At 38.6% G+C, this 24,048-nt stretch overlaps 1 protein-coding gene across 8 annotated transcripts; it reads left to right on the top strand.

Annotated features, from left to right (window-relative positions):
* Nucleotides 1-662: 662 nt before the first annotated feature.
* On the top strand, nucleotides 663-23,537 carry LOC140779799 (E3 ubiquitin-protein ligase RGLG2-like). Of its 8 annotated transcripts, none has more exons than XM_073125072.1 (15): nucleotides 663-817; nucleotides 1,085-1,326; nucleotides 16,169-16,271; nucleotides 16,939-17,106; nucleotides 17,700-17,886; nucleotides 19,854-19,938; nucleotides 21,219-21,359; nucleotides 21,467-21,580; nucleotides 21,664-21,761; nucleotides 21,960-22,039; nucleotides 22,130-22,235; nucleotides 22,317-22,444; nucleotides 22,533-22,689; nucleotides 22,873-22,929; nucleotides 23,005-23,537. In XM_073125072.1, exons 4-15 carry the CDS (start codon nucleotides 16,967-16,969, stop codon nucleotides 23,083-23,085), a joined length of 1,374 nt encoding a protein of 457 aa, XP_072981173.1. In that variant the 5' UTR covers nucleotides 663-817; nucleotides 1,085-1,326; nucleotides 16,169-16,271; nucleotides 16,939-16,966; the 3' UTR covers nucleotides 23,086-23,537. The 8 variants fall into 8 exon arrangements, with proteins under 8 accessions (XP_072981173.1, XP_072981171.1, XP_072981172.1 ...); XM_073125070.1 differs by having other exon boundaries at nucleotides 15,680-16,271; XM_073125071.1 differs by lacking the exons at nucleotides 663-817; nucleotides 1,085-1,326 and having other exon boundaries at nucleotides 15,316-16,271.
* Nucleotides 23,538-24,048: the final 511 nt, after the last annotated feature.

The raw sequence follows: 24,048 nt of genomic DNA, 5'->3' as shown, positions 1-24,048 counted from the left end.
AATAATCATGAGTTAATAGTACCCAGATGAAAAGCATTTGAATCTTGATGGTTTTAGCCCAGACCGAATAAATACGGGTCATACCTTCTCTCACGTCACCTTCTCCCAGTGGCCGTGAGAGGGAGTGGACCAAGGGCTTATTTTGGTTGTTTCCATAGGTTCTAGGCTACAATTGAATGATGAATCGATCCCTTCCTTGGGTGCTTATTTCTCTTGAATCATTGTTGGGTGTTTTTTTTAATAACATTATAAAACGTAATTGGGAAAATGATAGGGTGATATAATTAATGCAATCACCTGGTGAGCAAGTCAAGTTGCCTTCCTCCATTGGCTTCCTCGATTAGCTCCTGAAGCTTTGTCATGACAAGTGGGTGCTGTTCGGCTCTTAGATTGGGATTGATATTAACGTTGGAGAGGTGAGCATGACGTTTGTTACTACTTCCCACCAGTTGCTAGTTATTTGTGCTCGCATCTCGATGCAAATACGAACGTTGTACTAGTCCGAGTAGAATACGTAGTCGCCTACTTTCTGCGTATGAGCTACGCCGTTTCAAATCTCCAACGGTCATATCCCTCCGACTTTATATAGCAGGCGAGAGGCCAGTTGGAGCATTTTCGCGCGGAGAGAGAGAGAGAGAGAGAGAGAGAGAGAGAGAGAGAGAGAGAGAGAGGAGAGAGAGAGAGAGAGAGGCAAAGTGAGGGTTTCGGAGATCGGGATGAAGAAAAGGGTTCTTGATCGCCCAACGCGATCCGAGAGGGTAGCGCGCTGGTGAGTTCGACCTAATTTTTGATCCGAGGAGCAGTTCTTGTTGTTAAGGTAGCAATCCTACTCCTTTGTTTGCTGTTTTTGGCATCAATTGGACTAGGGTTTCTTAGGTTACGTCTATCTTGGTTTCTTGATTGAACCCGAAGGACGTTTTCTTGTTTTAATCTTGATTGGTCGTCCTCTCTTCTTGCCACGGCGTATGATCTTTCTTATAATGATGTTCTCTTTCTTTTTCCACCTCATTCTTCTTAGATGTATCTACTTTAATCTTTATTCACATTTGGAAGTATTTTGAATTCCACTGTTGCTATATTGCAGATAGATGTTCTCTGCTACGAATCTTGTCTCACTCCAGTGATCCGGTGCTTACACGGTTGGCTAGAGTCGTTGGTTCAATTACATTATCTTTGATACTTAACTGCTTACTACATAAAAGAATCGAGGTGCTGCACTTCGACAATTTTGAAAGCGGCAAGCTTGAAGCTCATCTGATACGATTGAAACCGAAAGAATGAACATAGGCTGCTGATAATTTTCTTACAAGAGCTATCTTAATCAAGGTATTTGATTTTTCTGGACTTTAACATTTTTGACGCTAGCAAGTTTAAACTGTTATATCTGCAGTGCATTCTTAATCTACAATTTTTGACACTGGCAAGCTTAAAAAAACTCATCTGATATGATTGAAACTTAAAACAGGAACCTGGGCTGCTGTTTTTCATTCTCTTACAGAAGCAATCATAATCAAGATGTTTTAATTCTCTGGACTTTGACATTTTTGACACTTGTAATCTTAAAAGTCATCTGACATGATTGAAACAAACAAAGGAAGCTAGATTGCTGATTTATTTTTACAAAAGCTATCTAATTTAGGGTATTAATTTAACCAAGCAACACTTATGACAATCTTTGTGAAATTATTTGAAGCCAAACTTTTGATAGGTCTCAGCTTAAACTGTTATGGCATCTGCAGTGCATTCTCAATTTGCATAGCAACTTATTCATATGATAGATTCCTAGAATTTAATTACCTAAAGTTGATTTTATTATATTTCTGGAGCTTTAAATTTGAGTTACTATATTAATCAGAACTAATTTTTAGGCAAAAGTATGATGTGCTACATTGTAGTCTCCACAAATATATCCGTAATTTTGTTTTAATCCTGAATAGGTCTTGGCTTTAACTTGATTGAGACTTGGGTCATTAATGTACTAGCATTTGATTTTGAATTCTAATTCATGATTCTTAAGCTTAATGTTTCTTCTCCATGGTCTTCATTTTGACCACGGTTGTGGAAGGCTATGGGAATCATTCAAAAGAAAAATATTTATTCTGCAAATTTTATTATGCCAATTCCCGGATATTATTCTGATCACGTACTTGTCTTGCCCTTGTTGTTCTTTACATAATAGTTAACTTATTATTTTATCAAAGTTCAATAATCAGTATACAGCATCAATTTTGAACTTTTATCACAAAAAAGTGATTTGTTAAGTTCCAATTGCTATTCTTTCCGTGCCGTGAGAATCATAATGATCCTCTGCTGGCTCAGAGGTGTATGACTTTAGTCTCAGCTTATATTGTTGTCACATAATACTGATATGAATCATACGAGTCAAAACTAAACTTGACATGAATATGCACATACTGTAGAAATCTAAGGAAGATGATGAATAGTGACAAACACAATAGAAGAAAGATAAAACCCCATTGTCCTCTCCTAGGAGTCTGCTTTTATTCTTATTGAAGTATGACTGTAATTTAATTACAGCTGTAAGTGCAATCTTAAGATGCACAATTGATGAATAACAGAAAGAGAAAATTAAGAAGATATACATAGAAGGTTACGATTGTGATTATTCTAACTAATTTTATCTCTAACATCTCCTCACAAGCTCAAGATGGTTCATCAACATGGAGCTTTGATCTAAGATTGAGAAACCATCGATGAGAAAGGCCATTGGTGAACAAAGAAGCAAGTTGGTGTTCACCTAGTAAATTCTGCAGTTGAATAATACCTTCAGATACCTTCTCTCTAATGAAGTGCACATCAATCTCAATGTGTTTGCTGCAATTATGAAATGCTGGATTTGATGCCATATGGACTGTGCTTTGGTTATCACAATATAAAATGGGAGATTTGATAAAAGATAACCGCAAAAACTTGAAACTATTGAGCATCCATAACAGTTTGGAAGTTACTGTAGAAAGAAATCAGTATTTGCCTTACAACTTGATTGTGATACCGTTGTCTATTTTTTTGACCTCAGGAAATGATGGTAGGTCCTAGATAGACAGCAAAACCAACGGTGGATATTCTATCATTGGGAGAACCTGCCCAATTTGCATCAGCCTATCCAAATAAAGAAATATCTTTAGACCAATTGATATAAGACCACTAGTTAAAGTGTTCCTCACGTATGCGAGAACCCTTTTTGTAGCAACCGAACGACAAGTAGTTGGCGCACGAAGAAATTAGCAGATTTGATTAACTGCATAGGTGATATCTATCCTAGTTAAGGTCAGATACTATATGGACCTAACTAGTAGGTGTTATTGATCTTCTTAATAGATTTGGTCTCGATGATTCCAAACCTACCAACTTATCAAGGTCAGGAATTATTTTTATCCGATGGTGTATCTTTGGTCGATCTGGAGACTTCTATCCCAACAAAATAATTGAGCTGACCAAGATCTTTGATATCAAATATATTAGCAAGTTTTTGATAACAAAAATTGGAGTATGGTTTCGATTAGATCCCGCCACTATGATATTATCTACGTAGACTAGGAGAATGATTAAATCTAAGCCACTAGAGAGTACAAACATGGATACATCATAAGGACAACCCTCAAAATCAAGAGACAATAAAAAGAACTAAATCTGTGATACTAGGCTCTTGCGCCTGTGTAAGGCCATGGATACAAACATGGATACATCATAAGGACAACCCTCAAAATCAAGAGACAATAAAAAAGAACTAAATCTGTGATACTAGGCTCTTGCGCCTGTGTAAGGCCATAGATGGACTTCTGTAGTTTGTAGACAAACTGAGGATGAGTGGAATCAATCATTCTTGGTGGTTGATCCATACAAACAATGTCAAATAAATGATCATAGAGAAAAACATTTTTGGCATCAAGTTGACGCAACTCCCAATTAGAATTAACAACATATGTGAGAATGAGACCAATGTTGCTAGGTCGAACAATAGACTAGCAAAAGGACTAAAATTTTCAGCGTAATTGTAACGTTATTAGGCTTGACCCTAGATTGGGTTGAGGGAGAAGAGAGAAGGAGAAGAGAAGAGTTGGGAGAAAAATGTTTTGTATTTGCATGTGATGAAAGAGAGAGCAAAGCCCTATTTATACAAGGTCATGATAAAATAAGATAAATGAATAATATATGAAAAAATCCCTAGACACACGTATGTATCTAACCTTTAGGCAATGATATCGTTCGTTCGTTTAAGTAAAAGTCGGAAGAAATATTAAAATAAAAGTAGAGATGAACACCAAGATTTTAACATGGAAAAACCCAAACGGAAAAAAAAACCACGGATCCAAACTCGGATCAAAACCAATTACTAGAATATCAGCAGTTACAAGACTGACTCACAAAACAATCCGTCGATCCAAACAACTTTGTTCCTCTCAGTCTTGCTCGCTAGAACCCATGATTCACTACTTCTCGTGATTGAAGTCCAACCTCAGTAGCCCTCAAGATTGATCTTTCGTCTAGATAGCCCTTAAGACGAAAGATTAAGATTTGTAGATGACATTTCAAATCACTTTTCTTGACCCATATGGCCTTTGTTTTCATCCCATAAATGAAAGCACTTCTAGGTTTTTGCAAAAATTTGCAATGAGGTCGAATATGCCCTAGAATGCCGCAATGATAGCATGTCGGAACAAAATCTTTTCTACTCACTTTTTGTTGAGGAGTGTGACTAAAGTTTACCTTTGGTGCCGTTGAAGATTCACCAGTTTGTAGATTCAGCTTCAGTTTAGAAGCATTCATCCAGGATTGCTTTGTAAATGCGGTTGATGACTTCAAGTATTCTTCCTTTTGTATACCTGCAGAAACGAAGATAGTTTTGCTATTATTTGAATTACCAGTGTATCCAACACCATACCTATCTTTTCCAGAGATCTGAGCTTTTAGAATCTCATCAAGTTTGTTCTTCCCTTTTAAAAATGTCACTTTCTTATGCAATCGCTCTAGTTCAATTTCATCAGCTTTCATTTTATTTTTCGCATTGTCAAGGTTTACAGAAAGGTCTTTGACACGTTCAAGTTCCAATTTGTACTTCTCCTCAAATTGAATTCTTTCTGATTCTGATTCGATTACCTTGAGTCGTTGAAGTAGTCTAAGGTTGTTTTTGTTGAGTTTAAACGACTCCAGGTACAAGTCATTATATGTCTTTTGAATTTCAGATTCATCTTCCTCAGCTGGTAACATATCAAGATCATCTGTACTATCAGTATCAACAACAGAGTCAGTATTAAGTAGAGAAGAGGCAAAGGCTACAAAGTTTTCTTTGTCTTTTCCAGAATCATCATCAGATTCATCTGAGTCATCCCAAGTAATTTTTATAGCTTTACCCTTCCTCTTAAGATGATTAGGGCATTCTTGTGCGATGTGTCTAAAACCAGAATATTCAAAACATCGAACTTTATTCTCAGAATTCTTATTTTTCTGTTTGACATTATTGTTGCTACCACCTGTATTCGAACTCACAGTATTCTTCTTTTTTCATAAAGACTTTACTTTTCTCAAGTTTTTCAGCATGCAACTTGTTTGGCTTCCGAAAGAATTTATTGAACTTTTTGACAAACATGACCAACATCTCAACATCTAAATCACCTTTATCATCAGACTCTTCTAAATTTTGTTCAACTGTGGATAGGGCCATACCTTTGGACTTCCTCGGTTTTGAAAGATTGGACTCAAATGTTTGTAGATTTCCTACCAATTGTTCAACTTTTATAGAATCAATGTCCTTACTTTCCTCAATAGTTGTAACTTTTGCCTAAAACCTTTTTGGAAGAGACCTAAGGATCTTACGGATAATTCTGTTTTTAGGAATTTTCTCTCCTAGGTTGAAACTGGAGTTGACTATATCACTCAGCTTTGCATAGAATTCATCAAATGTCTCATTCTCCTCCATACGTAGAGTTTCAAAACTAGTAGTCAACCTCTGAAGTTTCAAAAGTTTTACAGCCATAATTCCTTCATGAGTAGTTTTTAAGATCGTCCAGGCTTCTTTTGCTATCTCACAAGTAGAAATTTTTCTAAATTCTTCCGAGGAAACACAACTAAAAATTGTATTTATTGCTTTGCTATTCCAGCTAACTTTTTCATAATCTGTCTTATCCCATAACTCAATCGGTTTCTCAATAAACTTATCATTCACCATGTATATTGGTGGACTCCAACCGTTCACAATGACCATCCATACTCGCTCATCTATAGACTTCAAATAAGCTCTCATCCTAGCTTTCCAATATCCATAATTTGATCCATCTAGAATAGAAGGTCTAATAGATGATGATCCATCTCTATAAAAATCCATGCCTATCTGATCTCTCTCAAAAGGTGAGAGAACCCGCTTTGATACCAATTGAAAAAACCTCTAGACACATGTATGTATCTAACCTTTAGGCAATGATATCGTTCGTTCGCTTAAGTAAAAGTCGGAAGAAATATTAAAAATGAAAGTAGAGATGAACACCAAGATTTTAACGTGGAAAAACCCAAACGGGAAAAAAACTACGGATCCAAACTCGGATCAAAACCAATCACTAGAATATTAGCAGTTACAAGACTGACTCATAAAACAACCCGTCGATCCAAATGACTTTGTTCCTTTCAGTCTTGCTCGCTAGAACCCACGATTCATTACTTCTCGTGATTGAAGTCCAACCTCAGTAGCCCTCGAGATTGATCTTTCGTCTAGATAGCCCTTAAGACGAAAGATTAAGATTTGTAGATGAGAAGGACTTTGTTCGTTGAAAAACCGATGTAGCTTCAAAAAGTCTCCTTCAATAATCTTCTTCAACCATCCTAGAGATAGGGTTATGATCTTTAAGATAAAGCCTCAAGAAGTCTCATTCAATAATGCTTCTTCAACCACCCTAGAGATAGGGTTTCACAATTCTTATATATAATCTTCAAGATAGAGCCAAATCCAAGTCTTATCCGTACTTACGAAAGTCCAAGATTTTCAAACTTCGTTGGTGCATTCGAACGCGGCCCGGATGCATTCGAACGGCATGACTTGATCTTATCAACTTTGCTCCAATAATTTTGCAATTCTTCAAACCAGAGATTTTCTAGACTTGTGTAAAGCTCATATACATGTAAAAAAATACACTTAGAATATTTTGTACACAATTGCCAACAATTAAACCTAACAATATAGATATCTAATAACTCTAATACCCCCCCTCAAACTCAAGGTGGATCATAAACCGAGAGTTTGCTGACGAAATGCTCAAAACGTGGAAAGGGAAGAGACTTCGTGAAGAAGTCGGCAATCTGCTCCTCAGTGCTAAGGCGATGGAGCAAAATAATGCCAGCTTAGTACTTCTGACGAGTGTAGTGCATATCGACTTCAATGTGCTTTGTCTTCTCATGAAAAATAGGATTTTCAGTAAGCTTTTTAGCACTATCATTGTCGACATGAAGAGGAATTGGGAGGGGTAAGAGAACACCTATATCACTAAGGAGACGACGAAGCCAAACAATCTCCTTCGTCGCCGCACACATAGCATGATACTCTGACTCAGTATTGGAGAGAGACACCACATCCTGCTTCTTGCTACGCCAAGAAATCAGGGAATCTCCTAGAAAAATGCAAAAGCCAGTAGTAGAGTTTCGATCAGACCTGTCACCAGCATAATCTGCATCGGAATAAACTCCTAGAGCCAAGATGGATATCGATGGCATGAAAAGAGAGCGAGTGATGGTGCCACGAAGGTATCGAAGAATACGTATAAGAGCGGCATAGTGGGCAGATCAAGGAGCCTGCATGAACTGAGTAACAAAACCAACTGCATAAGAGATATTAGGCCGGGTAATGGTCAGGTAGACGAGTGCCCCAACCAATTGACGATATCTGGTCGGATCTGGAAGAAGCTGACCATCATCGGGCTAAAGCTTCACATGAAGCTCAACTGGGGTAGCAGCAGGACGAGTATTAGTGATGGTGGCACGACAAAGAATGTCTGTAATATACTTTTGCTAGGACAGCAAAATGTCATGTGATGACTGAGCAATTTCGATACCCAAAAAGTATCAAAGAGAATCGAGATCCTTCATCTCAAACTGATGTTGAAAATGTTGTTGGAGAGAGTAAATACCGGCCGAGTCATCTCCAGTGATAGTCATATCATCGACATACAAAAGGAGGACCGGACCCTGAGTAGATGAGTGCAAAAACAGAGATGGCTCAGATGGGCTCTCCTGAAATCCGTAGGCTGTGAGAACACTGCGAAATCAATCAAACCAGGTACGAGGGGCCTGCTTAAGCCCATAGATAACTCGGCGCAGTCAACAGATGTGACTTGGAGGAAGAGGGAAACTAGGTGGAGGATCCATATATACTTCCTCATCAAGAAGACCATAAAGAAACGCATTCTTCACGTCTATCTGATGTAAAGGCCACTGATGACTAGAAGCAACAGCAAGAAGAGTGCGGACAGAAGTCATCCGGGCAACTAGAGCAAAGGTCTCCTCATAGTCTATCCCGTACTCTTGAATAAAGCCTCGAGCAATGAGATGAGCTTTGTGCCTAGCTATATATCCATCAGATCGATACTTGATCTTGAAAATCCATTTACGGCTGACAGACACAATGTCTAGTGGACGAGGGACAACATCCCAAGTATGCATCTATTGAAGGGCTTGAAGCTCATCTGCCATGGCCTGCTGCCACTCTGGAACCTGGACGGCCTCACGATAGGACCTGGGCTGAGGGGTAGAGTGGATGGCTGCAAGAAAAGTGTGAAATTGGGGGGAGTATGTAGCGGAAGACATTATAAATCCATACCAGTCAGGAGGGCGATGCTCATGCTCTGGATAGCGACGAGTGAGTGCGGGAGCCGTCACAGTAGAGGATGGGACGGTCGGAGGGATATTACCAGTAGAGGAAGGCTCAGCTGTAGGAGGGGAACACGTCCTGCGAGTGTAGAAGTATGGGAAGGTCGTCATGGGAGGGGGTACTCCTCTAAAAGAGGTAGAACCTCAGTGAGAGAGAGGTCTGGAGAAGCAGATGGAAGTGATAGTAAAGGGGTGTCGATTGGTAGAGTATCAGACAAGTGGGGGGCAGATGGTGGGGCTGAGGCAGGGATATCCGAGGGGACGGAGGATAGGATAGGTGTAGAGAGATCCAGAAATTATAAGTCCGAAGGAGCCAAAGTGTTGGAGGTGAAAAGGGTATCTCTTCTAGAAAAGTGACATGGCGTGATATCCTAAGATGACGAGCATAAGTGTCATAACAACGATAACCTTTATGCTCAGGACTATATCCTAGAAAGATGCATTTAGCTGCTCGAGGGGATAACTTGTTACGTTCATTGGGAGGAAGAAGAACAAAGCATGTGCACCCAAAGATACGAAGATGACCGACCATAAGATGGTGAAATACCATGGAGACGCTCGTACGGGGTCACACCATTAAAGACTGAAGATGAAGTTCAATTGATTAGATAGAGAGCAGTAAGAAAAGCCTCAGCCTAATAAGAACGAGGAACAAAAGCCTCAAAAAGAAGAGCACGAGTGGTCTAAAGAAGATGACGATGCTTCCGTTCGGTAACACCATTCTAAGCAGGGGTATAGGGACACGACTGCTGAGGTAGGGTGCCGGCAGAAGCATAAATAGAACGAAATTCAGAGGAAAGGTACGCTCGAGCACCGTCAGATCGAAAAATTTTAATGGATCGACCGAACTGAGTACAAACCATGGAAGAGAAATCACGATAGATCTGACACACCTCAGAGCGCTGACGTATGAGATAAACCCAAGTGAAACGAGAGAAATCATCAATGAAACACACATAGTAGAGGAAACCAAGACCCGAAGACAGCGGAGCTGGGCCCCAAATATCAAAGTGCACAATGTGAAAAGGGGAATCAGAGATAATTGCACTAAGAGGGAAAGGAAGGGCCCGGTGTTTTGCCAACCTGCAGCCAGTACAAGGGGACAAACAAGAAAAACGACTATTGCCTAAGCATCCAGACCGGGACAAGGTCTTGAGACACTGACTAGATACATGACCTAGACGCCGATGCCACAGGTCTGAAGGAGGGAGAGGAGTGATTGGACAAGCACTGAAGCGAGGTGATGGCAGATGAAGCTGATCCAGGTAGTAAAGCCCGTGGATCCGACTACCGATCCCAATCCTCTGGCCTGTAGACGGGTCCTGCACAACACAAGAAGTAGAAGAGAAGGATACAGTATAACCAGAGTCAGAAAGTTGAGTAATAGAAATAAGACTCATGGTTAGACCAGGAATAAGCCAAACATCAGATAAAGTAAGACGACTTGTGGGATCCATGGTAGGGGTAATGTAGCCAATGTGAGAGATGGGATAATAGGTCCCATCAGCTGTGTGAACATAAGGAAGGGTCATAGGGGCAGACGTGAGGCTAATAAAGATGGAAGAGTCATCAGTGATATGAGGCGCCAGAATAAAAAATCCAGGGTTTGGTCATACCAGAAACAGCAGAGGCAGAGGTAGAGGCACCAGTGAAGCTGAAAGCTCCATGAATGAGTTGCTGAATCTGCTGGAGTTGCGCACTGCTGAAGGTGGGTTTGCTGGAATGCTCGGATGAACCAGTGCTTGGTACAGCGATCGAGGAAGCCAAGTGACGACTTTTATCCTTGCTTGACCCCCCTTTGCCAGAACGGGGAACAAGCTCAGGATGAAGTCGATAACAGCGAGCAACAAGATGACCAGAACGACCGCAATGAGTACACATGGGACGCGATGAGTGATGATCTCGTCCAGGCACATGAGAGACGTGACCAGCAGTCGAAATGTTAGGCGTGACTGATATAGGAGCGGGAGCAGCACCAAACACATTCTCTATGACAACAGACGACGGTATAGAGGTGACCTACTGAGAGGGTAAAAGACACTACCTAAGCTCCTCAGCCTATAGCTCAGCTATGACATTGTCCAAGTTCGGGAGAGTGGAGCGATGCAACAGATGCCGAGTCAAATCTCCAAATTTTGGACAAAGAGCATTTAGGAAATCCATCAGACGATCCTTATCACGGTGGCACCGAGCAAATATCGAGTCAGAAGGGTAGAAAGTAGGCTCCATTGAGGTAAGCTCACGCCATATGTCAGTCATGCGGGCGTAAAAGTCCTGAATAGAGAGCTGACCCTGTCTGACCTCCTGAGCCTCGCGACGGAGTTGAAAGCGACACATCAGACTCGACTGAACAAATCAACAACTAAGATGGGCCCACATGGCCTGAGCAGAAGACAAGGTCTGAAGCTGAGGTCGAAACGATCGATCAACCTGCAAGATGAGGTAGGTGCAAACCTCCATGTCACGCAGGGCCCACTCATCATACTCCGGAGATGGAACCTCCGACTGAATAGCCTTGGGTGTATTAGATTCAGTAGAAGCTACAGTGGTGGCCTGAATGATAGTGCGAGGGGGAGCACACCCTGCAGAGATCCCATCGATGTGCCCGAGAAGACGTCGACCGCGGAGAACCGTCTCAATGGAAGAGGCCCATGTGGTCTAATCCCGCTGAGTCACAAGTAGAAAACCGACTAATGATACACTCTCACAGCCTACTAGGACATAAGACGCCATTAGAAGGGACGACAATCTATAAAACACTTTGAAAGCGATTCAAGATTTCCAACTTGATTCCACTCAAGCCTTATGTCGAACATTTGGTGAGCAGGACTTTTGAATAGTGCAGCAGAGAAAAAAAAAAGGAAGGGGAGCTGTGGATACAATAAACCTTCACGTGGTGGGTACTAGTTAAAAAAATGCTGTTGTTGCAGAATTAAAAAATTGCAAAAGAAGAGGGCTTGGAGACAAGGACTTTCGTCGAACACCTGGTGGGCACTAGTCGAAGAGAAAAAAAATTTGCTGCTGCTGCTGCTTCTGGATTGAAGAAATATGTGGTCATGCTGCTACTGCTGCTTCTGGATTGAAGAAATATGTGGTCATGCTGCTACTGCTGAACGAAAAAGCTGGTGAGAAAGCCGAAAAAAAACACGCTATGCTGTTGCTGAAAACAGTGGCTGATTGCTGCTGCTGCATCTGCAGCTGTGGTGGAGGCTGCGGCAGTGGCTACTGCAGCAGCAAACGAGCTCGAGGAGTGAGGGGGGCATCTCTTGAGATCGAAAATGGTGAAAGAAAGAAGAAGAAGAAGAAGAAGAAGAAGAAGAAGAATGAGACACAATCGAAGAGGGAGATGGAGAGAGACTGTTGGAAAATGAGAGATTCAACAAGTGTCTCTAGAGATCGAGGTTGCTCTGATACCATGTAACGTTATTAGGCTTGACCCTAGATTGGATTGAGGGAAACGAGAGAAGGAGAAGAGAAGAGTTGGGAGAAAAATATTTTGTATTTGCATGTGATGAAAGAGAGAGCAAAGCCCTATTTATACAAGGTCATGATAAAATAAGATAAATGAATAATATATATATATATATCTAATAACTCTAATAGTAATCAATACCGAATTGTTGTCTATCCTCTCTGGCTACCAAGCGAGCCTTTAGTTCTGTTCAAGATTACCATCTGCCTGTAGTTTGTTTTGTAGACCTATTTGTACCCTATGACATTCATATCAGAAATCCTTGGAACTAATGTCTAGGTTTTATTTTTATTTTTAAAATAAGAGCATGGTACTCATTTGTCGTTGCGGCTTGCCATTTTGGATGTTTAATTGCTTGGCTGAAGGTATTAGATTCTTGGCAAATAGAGGTATAAAGACAAGTAAGAGTTGGATATTTCTGGCTAAGAAGAACCTTGGTTTACGAGTTCCATGTTGGATTCGTATTACCATATGATGAGTCCGAATAGGAAGGTTAGGTGGAAGGGAATGTAGGGTGGATAAAGCAGGAAGGTTGTTAGAGATAGAATCTGAAATAATGTTAGAAGATTGAGAGGGTGGAGAATGATAGGTGCAGGAGAGACTTGTTCTGATTTCAGTGTGAGTTTGAATTGAAAATGGTGTAGGACAAACCAAGAAGGTTTTTGTGAAGATTGCTATGGAGGAGTTGGCGACTGAAGAGAGAGGAACGGAAAACTGGACTCATCAAAAGTTACATGGCAAGAAAGGTATATTCAGTCAGAAATAGGATCCATGCACCTATAGCCTTTGTGATGTGCACTGTAGCCAAGAAAAATGCATTTGACACTTCTAAACTGTAGCTTAGATCGTCCAAAAGGATTGGCAAGGATAACAAAGGCAACCAAAAATCTTGAGAGTGGAATAGGCAAGCTTTTTATGGTAGAGAATTTTATATGGAGATTGTTCTTATAAAACTGTAGAAGGAAGAAGATTAATGAGATGCACAACAATAGAGAAAGCATGATTCCAAAATGAAGATGGTAAGTGACTATGAGCCAAGAGGGTAAGGCCTGTTTTCACTGTATGCCTATCGTTACGCTTGACTATGCCATTTTGTTGGGTATCCCAGACGAGCATGGCGGACATCCTTAGAAGTAGTCACAGGCTTGGGTTGGTCAAGCGAACTGATGAATTTCATTTGATGAACCCTCTCTTAGCACCCACTTGTCCAATGAAACTAGAATACGGAGCTTTATTGATATGATATAATTCTCTTTCAATTAGTCCTTGGCGAAGAAGATTGCCTGTGCTCAAATCTTTAATCATAAAACCCTATGGTGTGAATATAAAACAATAATCATGATCGTTGGTGAACTGTGCAATTGAAATCAAGTTCTTGCATAGATGTGGAATATGAAGAACATTTTGTAGACAAATAAAGCTGGAGGATAAAGGAATATAAACCATACCGGTCTGAAAAATTTCAAGACCTGTACCATTGCTGACCATGACACTATCATCTCTTTTGCATGGTTGTTTATTGCTGATCTCAATACCAGCTGGACTCATATGATTTGTTGCTCTAGTATTGATGTACCAAAATGGATCTCCTAGATCAAAAACCCATATGGTTGCAAAAATTGAACAACTTGGGAGGTAGGCAAAACAATGATTAGCCTTGTGGTTGGGGTAGCCACATTTGTAGCAATTGACTTGTGAAGTGTTTGGTGAGGCACGACCACGACAACTTCCTTGAGCTACATGATATGCGGTGACCCAGCCTCTATTAATTGTTATAGAGGGTGGATGAGGAGGCCCCCTTCCACAACTAGAGTTGAGAGATCCATGTCCTCTCATTCTGTGAGGAGAGGAGTAGAAGGCAACAGCTAAGGAAGTGTTTGTGGCTGCAGTAGATGCAAAGCTGGAGATGTAGCTCGTAGTTGAGAAGAAGCCCAAAGACACATCCAGGGTGGGTTCCACTCCTGATCTGTTTTTCTCAGATGAGTTACATTTGCTTAATGAGTCACTTGGGTATTGAAAAATTTCTCAATTCTTGGTATAGTGACTCCTCATATGTTGTTGTACTGTAGTAGTTATATTCTAAATGTTGAGTTGCCATGTGAGCTTTTAAGCTAGCAATAAGATTGTAACAAAGCTTGCTCTTAATAAACCAAGTCTTTGAGACTTGTGCAGAATATTTTGAGATCTAATAAATTATCAATCAGTTATGTTGGTGCTCATTAATATTCCAACTTTCGAATAGTCTTATAATTGATGCTTAATTAATTCTACTTTTTTGAGTTTTTCTACAGTATTTTTATTTTTGATCTACAAAAGGTGCACTCCTTGTTTGAATTATGGACCGTTTAATAAGTGCTAAAATGAAACTGTTAAACTAACAGTTCTGTGGGTTCTTTTCATTGCTTGACTTCTTAAATGAGTACTTTGTAACTTTGTATGCAGCTTGAGTTGTCTTTGAAATTAGATTTGTTAGCCTAAGCTCATCTTAGATTGTATATACTTGAGCTTGAACTGCATATATCTTTTACTCTCCTAATGTATTTATGTCATCACTCCTGTGACCATATTTTTATATTCTTGTAAGGTATTAAGTATTTTTATCAACCCGTTTGCATCCTCTCCAAATTCTTTTTACTGCTAAGATGGAGAAAATTGTTCTGACATATTACCACTTAATATTGTTATATAAAGTTAGTTATGTACAATACTTTCAGATAGTGAAGTTCCCTAGAATTAGATTATTGAAATGGAGGTCTTAGTAATAATTCTCTGTAATAGACAGATACTAATCTTTGGAGCTATCTTTTTAATTTATTTTCTATTTTTTTATAGTATTTTAAGTTTTAAGGATGATTCAGATATATAAGCTTTATCTTTTAATAATCCATTAAGCTATTTGGTGTGATGATTAAGGTTTGCCTTACAGGATTTGATTTATAGTATACATATTACCAGAAAAAATGTCATTACAAATAGTTTCTCTGGCATTTTAAAATTAGACACTAGTATTTTCTTGGTATTAGCTAATATAGTATTGTAATGCTATAGTTACGAATGATATTGCTATGATATACCACCAATGCCAAAGCAGAATAAACTAAGATATGCTTAACCCAAATATAATGTCATGCTCTTCTAAAAATGTTACAAAATATAGGACATATGTTGTATAGCTTATAGTCTTAAGAGATATAAAATACTCGTCATGTAGTTATTTTCATGTTCAACATGTTAAAATATAACATTGTACCATTTTCAAATCTTCCTGATAGTTCAACATATCTTTCAACAATATATCTATCTGATAAGTTTTGCTACTGTAATCGTTACTAGCAGGATGGTGGGCATCTCAATGTACCGTCAACTTGGTTGCATGTCAAGAATTCCGTCAATGTTAAAATATAACATTGTACCATTTTCAAATCTTCCTTATGGTTCAACATATCTTTCAAAAATATGTCTATCTGATAGTTTTTGCTACTGTAATCGTTACTAGCAGGATGGTGGGCATCTCAATGTACCGTCAACTTGGTTGCATGTCAAGAATTCCGTCAATGTTAAAATATAACATTGTACCATTTTCAAATCTTCCTTATGGTTCAACATATCTTTCAACAATATGTCTATCTGATAGTTTTTGCTACTGTAATCGTTACTAGCAGGATGGTGGGCATCTCAATGTACCGTCAACTTGGTTGCATGTCAAGAATTCCGTCAATGTTAAAATATAACATTGTACCATTTTCAAATCTTCCTTATGGTTCAACATATCTTTCAACAATATATCTATCTGATAGTTTTTGCTACTGTAATCGTTACTAGCAGGATGGTGGGCATCTCAATGTACCGTCAACTTGGTTATATGTCAAGAAGATGGGGCAATCTTTAGGAATTCCGTCAATGTAAGCTGTGAAACAACCCGAAAGAGGTAAGTGCTCTACCCTGTTCTTACTATTTTATTGCAAAGCTGCGTTTAAACTTTAATGCTTAAAGAGGAACAGAGTTTCACTTCACAAGCACCAAAAATTGATATGTCTGGCAATTATTAGCTTGAGCACCTTCTTCAAACCACATCAAGGCACTAGATCACTAGTTATATACATATACTATCGTGAATATTTGCTAGGTTTAGATCAGGGTAGTCTACCGCATTAATGAGGTACAACAGATCATTAGTTTTCAGGAGCCTTGTTTACTGGCAAAGCATGCAGGGCTTGAGCGTCTGCAAAGACACGAAATCTTGCCCATTTTGTAGTTCCTAACTTTCGGAGTAATACTCTCCAGAGAACTCTCTCTGTTGGGAGGAAACGTATCAGTATAGAAAACATCCATCTTTTCGTTATTTGGATACCTAACTATGAACTGAACTGATCTGGCAGTATATCATGGGCTTCTAAGAACCCAAAAATGTAAGGTTGATGCTTATTGGGTTACCTAATTATAAGACTTTTATATGGAATGTCCTTCCTATATATAATAGTAGTTATCCACTCTTTACATTGATGAATGACAGATGGGGAATCCAGCCCAAACTTTTGTTTCTTTGCTAGCATGGTAGACATACCTCGAAAATCACCTTTAACACTCCTTCACAGTTGACACCTTTGTGGAGCCCCCCCATGAATGAGTCCGTGGCTTGTGGTTTGGGATATCTGGGTGCGGAGAAAGTGGGTGCAGTCCAATCCGCTTAAGTCGCGGCTTTTGCTAAATGCTCACGAAGCCACCTTCCACGAAGTTGTATTGCGACGTTTCCTCTGTTACCGGTACACTCCCACTTTCCGTTCTAAATTTCAATAATTTCGTGCTTTTAGTTGCAGATTAGAGAGGGGGATGTTTTTAAGGAAGTCGTCTCTTTTCCCGCATCGTAGTTATCAATCGAGGTCGAATTTGTGGGTATTTGTTTTTTTTTTTTTCCTTTTTTCTTGCAATCTATTATGCGCGTTTGTAAAGATTGTATCAATGTGGGTGGATGATAGCGGTTCTTTTACCTGTGCATGTTTTACCTTATTGTTTCCATCATTTTCGTTCGAGTATTGTTGGAATCGTTCTCTTTTCTCTCTCGCATAGCTTTAACCTTTTTTTTTATTTTTATTTTGCTCCATCAGCTTTATTTGTTGGGGGTTTTCCTGTGATAGTGATGGATTTTGTGAAATTGAATCATCTGAGAGGGCTAAAGAAATTTTATATTTCTTTATCGTTTGTGAGATTTTGTGCTGTCTGTTTGGTGAATTTCTCTGGCAAAGATTTCAGGTTTGTGATTGTTGAAATCTAAGGTTGACTTATTCTGGTTTGGGCTTGGACAGAGGGTTTAATTTGGTTTCAGAAGATAATTATCTTTGGGAGGTTGTACTAGCAGTGTTGCAATGGGAGGAAAAAGTTCAAAATCTAGGAGTTTCAATCGCTATTCCTACGATCACAGTTCCTCTTCACAAAGTAGCGCAAGGTACTCTCCTTATCCAGGGAACCATGTACAAGCTAGAACCGTAGATAGGGTGCAGAGGAAGTACTCAAAAATCGGTGATGACTACCACACTCTTGACCAGGTATGTCACCTTCATCTTAAATTGCGTCTTGCTTTATTCGTGATGTAAAGTTGTAAACTGCTTTGGGGACCCCAAACTACACGTATCGAATGCTTTTAAATTTCTAAAGAAAATGCTTTTAATTCCATTTGCATAGCCAAATCATTCATTTTGGGCAAATAGTTTATGTGTATATATTATCCAGATTCTTATTACTGAATGCATTGAATTCCATGTCCATAAATTATCTTCTAATGAAGATCAGATTTTTGTGAAATGCAAATATAAACTGCTTGCGTACTTATAGTCTAAGGCTGCTAATGGTATTTGTTTTGTTGGAATATCATTTTCATCTTCCAAGTGGAAATTGAGAAGCAGTACTAATGTAGAAAAGCCTTCTAAATTAATCAGATATATAGTAAGAATATTATGGGAATTGAGGTACTTAATATTCTTATAATTATCAAATTGCTAAAGAGAAAGGTCTTAGCATGATTGTTTTTTAGGTTAAAAAAAATCTATTGATACGGCAATGAGTAAAAATGAAGAATAAGTGATCTCTTTGTCCCCTCTTATTTGAGTCACTAATATGCATGCATTACTTGGTGGTGTGATGGTAGAGCTTACCTTTTTTGTTCAAGTGGTTGTGGATTCAGGTCTTAGAAACAACACCGTGTATATCTTCCCTCCCCATTCCTCATGTATGCGGGAGGCTTGCCCACTGGACGCCAATCTTTATTTGTATCACTAACATGAAAATGGGATAAAGCGACATACAAACATTAAGAAAACGTAGGATGTAAATTTGGCAAAGAGGGTATCTCTTCTATGGAGGATCCTCTAGTCTTATATATATATATATATATATATATATATATATATATGAGTATTTAGTAAATCGAATGCAAATATCTGATCTAAGAGGAATTTTTTATGGATACAAGTCAATTATATGTGGCACATCGAATAGGCCAAGTGTAATAGTTACTTGGTGGATTTGCTTTTGATCTATCAAAGTTTGAGGAATTACATACAACTTTCTGACTAGAAATTTGCACTCAGTGCGCAAGTTGTTCGATGACTGAGATATAATGGATTTCCTTGCAAAAGGTAATTTTGCATAAACTCTTTATAATTAGTGTAAATTAATAGACATCCTTTTTTGGGGTCATCTGCTTGTTATATTCGACGTGAGGAACTCAATTAAGATGGATGTTGTAATTTTCCATCGCAGTGAGTTTGAAATGGCACTGAAAAATGGAAGAAGCTATGCATTAGCTCTCATGCTAATGTTGACAGAGATGTTGGGTTTATGTGATGATTAACATGTTATGAAATTGAAAGAATTTTCCCCTACTCCACTGTGCAACTGTTATTTACCTTGGGATCTGATCTGTTCTGTAGGATGACAGGTTTGGTTAAAGCTTCAGTAGTTGATGTAGCCTGTAACTTGAATTTTTTACTATCCTATTTCTGTTCTAGATTCCTGGAGAACAATTCTATTTGCAAATGAGTGATGCCCTTTTACCATCGACAAGGGGTACTATGTCAACTTCTTTATTTCACTGTAGATTATGTGGTTTATAAATCAGAAAATAAGTATATTACTGCTGAAACTACCCTAATAAGTAATAACTACTCTTGTTAAAGATAGATGGAAGAACAAGGGAGGTAGTTCTTTTCTTTAGTGATTTATTTGCTGACGTATTTCCTTGAAGTATATAGCAAAGATATCAAGGATCTTAACCTAATAACTTCTCTTGTGAAAGATGGGAGCAGAAGAACTTTATTGTACTAAAGAATAACTTTTCTCTAGATTTTCCTAGTGTGGATAAGTAATTTATTACTTCTGTCAACTTGGTTCTGACTGGAGGAACTATATATAACTACACAAACAATTGTTTTTTGTATTTCCTTCTTTTCCCTAGCTGCTGTGATATATAATTTTTTTTTGGTTTAAATGTTTTTCAATTTCTCTGGCAAAGTAGGTAACAGATGCGCTTGCACAAGCTGGTCTTGAATCTTCGAATCTGATAGTTGGAATTGATTTCACCAAGAGCAATGAATGGACAGGTTTCACTTTTATCTGAACTTTTCGTAGTACCTTTTTTTCAGTCTTATTATCTTCTAGGGCCATCCTGCAATTTTGCAATCATAGGCAAAGCTGAAGATAACTTAGATTTTAATTCTTCTTGTTCGAGTGGTATGACTAACAGGAAATATTAGTCACTTTTAATTGTGAAGGTCCTCCTTGTACAGTTGCATATTAAATTGCTGAACTGATCTAGGATGTAGAAGAATAAATTACATAATGTTTTTTTTCTAAAATCATGCACAATTTGGGATTTAGAATCAAGGATGATCATGCCATAGACACGGCCACATAGACTATGGACCGGTACGGCACGACAAAATGCGGCACTTTGCCGACTTGCTGCAGGAGAGAGAGAGATAGGAGGAAGACTACTTGCTCATCTTCACTCTTCAACCTCGTTGTCACCACTAGTCGTCGACCTTGTTGTCGCCTGTTGTTCGCATGCCGGAGATTGTTGATGAAGCACTGCTCGCATATGCAACTTTAAGTGTTTTTATTCAACCTGCCCACTTGACCGCTAGAGCGCTTCTTCCTCCTTGAGTTAGGACATTGACAATCTTCAGCATGCCAAAGATGGACGGCGACGAAAAGCTTGATGGTTACTTTAGACGATGAGCGGATTGCTGCTTGGAGAGGTGACATGTGGCACCCCAGGTGACATGTGGCACCTCTTGTGCCATGTGTCGATACATTGTCGGCACAACCGTGCCGATCGGTACGACTATCGTTGTCTAGAAGAACCTATTAGCTTCCTCCATGGTCTCTATCTTTTTTATTATGCTCAAGATTTATTAACCTTTTGGGGTTACACTCCACAATGTAGTTGCTTCCCATCAATATGGGGTTATTCTCAGTAGTCAATACTGAATAATATACAGGTTAAATTCTTACATTATTTTACTGCTTGGTTCTTGGAGGGCATCTTTTCTGCGAAATTTGTGTTATCATCCATGTGTTTGAAATCAGGAGTTAATTAATTTCACCTCATAGATCTATTCTTTATAATGACCTGTTTTTATGTACCAAAAACCATAGTTTCACTGTTGCTAATTTATTTAATCATTGGCCTCAACATATATTTTCTCCCACTAAATATTGCTAGAATTTTGCTTTGAGAGCTATTCATCATGAAACAAGTTGAAATTTCTTTTTCTCTGGATCATTGAACAAAGAAGAAATGTTTTTTTACTAAGTTTTTCAGGTATGCATCTTTTCAACTATTGGAATATCTATATATTGTTTTTCTGATTGCCATCAGGTAAAGTTTCTTTCAACCGGCGGAGTTTGCATGCCATAGGAAACACTCCAAATCCATATGAGCAGGCTCTATCAATTATAGGAAGGACACTTGCTAAATTTGATGACGATAACCTGATTCCTTGCTTTGGATTTGGTGACGGTCAGTGATATTATACCTTTTACGAAAAGTCATGCTCCTAGCATGTATAATTTATCAATAGTTATGAAGAAATAACCAGGACACCATCATTCTTTCCTACATTGCAGCATCTACACATGATCAGGAGGTATTTAGTTTTTATCCTGATAACCGACCTTGTGATGGCTTTGAAGAAGCATTAGAAAGATACAGAGAAATAGTCCCACATCTTCGGTTGGCTGGTTAGTGTGATGTTTATGTTTCATTTTCAAAATTCAACTCCTTGATCATGTTCTGCATTTCACTTTTAAAACCTTCATGGCAGGTCCAACTTCTTTCGCACCAATTATTGAGACGGCCACTGGGATTGTGGATAATAGTGGTGGCCAATATCATGTCCTTCTTATAATAGCAGATGGACAGGTCTGTCAGTCAATATCTTTCCCATCCTTTCAGCTCCTTTTCTCTCTATATACATGTACAGTGATATTATCTGTTGCATCTGATTATTTGTGGTGTTGGGGGTGCTTTTCCTTTGTCACCCAGTTCTTATGGTGGTATGTTTACAAGAAAGTTATTGTTTTCACTTGCTGATAATCCTCCTTGTACAAATCAACCTAGGTAACACGCAGTGCTGACACAGATCATGGCCAGTTAAGTCCACAAGAGCGGGTCACAGTAGAAGCCATTGTCAAAGCGAGGTTAACTGTAAAATTTGTATGACGATGGTTTGTTTTGTTGCTTATATATTATTGGTCTCAAATTTCTAATTTATTTACCTACCGCTTCAGTGATTACCCATTGTCAATTGTTTTGGTTGGAGTTGGTGATGGACCCTGGGACATGATGAGACAATTTGATGACAACATACCTTCCAGGGCATTTGACAATTTTCAGGTTACATACTGAAAAATAATTGTGTTTATTAAACTTATCATGCATGTAAAGGAAATAACTATTTGCATTGCTGCTATGCAGTTTGTGAATTTTACGGAGATCATGTCGAAAAGTATCCCCATCAGCAAAAAGGAAACTGACTTTGCACTTTCAGCATTGATGGAAATCCCATCACAGTACAAGGCTACAATGGACCTCCAAATTCTCGGGTATGATAGTTCCACATCCACATTTTACATGGTTGATGTGAAGGATTCTTTTGGCCATTTTGAGCATCCTCATCTCCTTATTTTGTAGTAAACGAAGAGGAATACCAGCAAGGATTTGTCTCCCTCCACCAATTAAGAGCCATTATTCAAGTTCAAAACATTCACAATCAAGCAGCTTTGACCAAGGACAAGTTAATAAAAATGCTTCTTCAGCTCCATCAGAGAGTTCTCTAGAAGATCGTCAGGTAATATATTGCCAACTGTTGAAAGGTGAAACCTTGGTAAGATGCTTTTAGTTGCTAATTGCAGTGACTCATTTGACAATGACGTTATGCCTTTCCCATAAAGTGTACAGCATTTTTAACTTTCATTAGAATATATATTTCTGCGACATGTGGAACTCAACTTTAAAACATACTGCATTCCAGATCTGTCCCATTTGCTTGTGGCAAGCGAAGAATCTAGCTTTTGGGTGTGGGCATCAGGTATGACTGTACACATCATTACTTCCTTGCCCAAAATATTTTAAGTATTACATCTGAAAATGCGTACATCTGCAGACTTGCTCTGAATGTGGGAAGGATTTGAAGGTCTGCCCTATTTGCCAAAACCAGATAACCACTAGGATAAGGCTCTATTGATGCCAAGCTGTGTGGTGCTCACTAAACCCTGAGCTATGGGTTGTGTGTAGTATATCATATGACGTTTCAAAGATATCCTGCAAAATTCTGGCTTAATAGTGCCAACCTCCCGCACGCCTACAGTTTAAAAGGGATGCTGCTCAACAGCAACATTCAGTATAAACTTACTTTTAGGGTGGTTCAAAATGTAGATAGTAGTTTTTCTTGTCCTACCAGTTGTGCTGCTAATATATGAAGTTTCCCACAATTGTTACAAGGAAACTAGACTCCATTCTCTTTGGGTTTTGTAATTAATTTTGCCAATATTTCTGACCATCGGTTTAAGTTGGTTAGTATATATGCCTGTGTTTCTTAGATATGTTTCACCTGATATTTCGTTATTTTTACTCATTAAAGCATAAGTATACACGTGAAAACAGGTATGAACTTTTTTTGATGTTAAGTACTTTCTGTTGTATTATTACCTCAGACTCCTACGCTTTTTGTTTATTTTTTTTGATATTGACGTTCTTTTTCTTTTTGTTTTTTTTTTTGTTGACATTATCTTCTTCTTTTTTTAATCTGTTCTCAAGCTGTCTTACATATTTGCAGTTTCTTTAACACATTGCTTGATCACTGCAATGATCACTTCTTGTGTTCTTTAATATCCTATGTCTTTTGTCTCTAATCAGGACTCATCTCATTCAGACTGCCATTGACCATACTAACTTCCTTTTGCATGGCTGGATCCGTCAGTTCACCTTTGTTCTCAAGGGCTACCATTTCTTTGTTATCTCTCTGTGGGCCACACTGACAGACTCATCTTGAATCAATGATCATCAGGATATTATAATTGCCTAGCAAAGAACGCAGATATGCTTCATCATATGTTAAAAAAGAAGTACTCTTGAGAAGGTTTTCTGAACATAAGCAAAGAATGCAGATATGCTTCATCATATGTGAAGAAAGAAGTATTCTTGAGAA

This window comes from Typha angustifolia, chromosome 15 (genome assembly GCF_048772165.1).
Source record: "Typha angustifolia cultivar Huaian chromosome 15, ASM4877216v1, whole genome shotgun sequence".
Classification (NCBI taxonomy): domain Eukaryota; kingdom Viridiplantae; phylum Streptophyta; class Magnoliopsida; order Poales; family Typhaceae; genus Typha; species Typha angustifolia.
This window is presented reverse-complemented; position numbering and strand designations above follow the sequence as displayed.

What these genes read in the sequence shown, in the direction of transcription:
- LOC140779799 (XM_073125069.1), top strand. Translation starts at nt 17,313, where the DNA reads ATGATAGCGGTTCTTTTACCTGTGCATGTTTTACCTTATTGTTTCCAT. An exon ending in TTCTCTGGCAAAGATTTCAG is followed by an intron (nt 17,594 to 17,699) that starts GTTTGTGATTGT and finishes TTGTACTAGCAG; the next exon opens with TGTTGCAATGGGAGGAAAAA. An exon ending in GGGCATTTGACAATTTTCAG is followed by an intron (nt 22,236 to 22,316) that starts GTTACATACTGA and finishes GCTGCTATGCAG; the next exon opens with TTTGTGAATTTTACGGAGAT.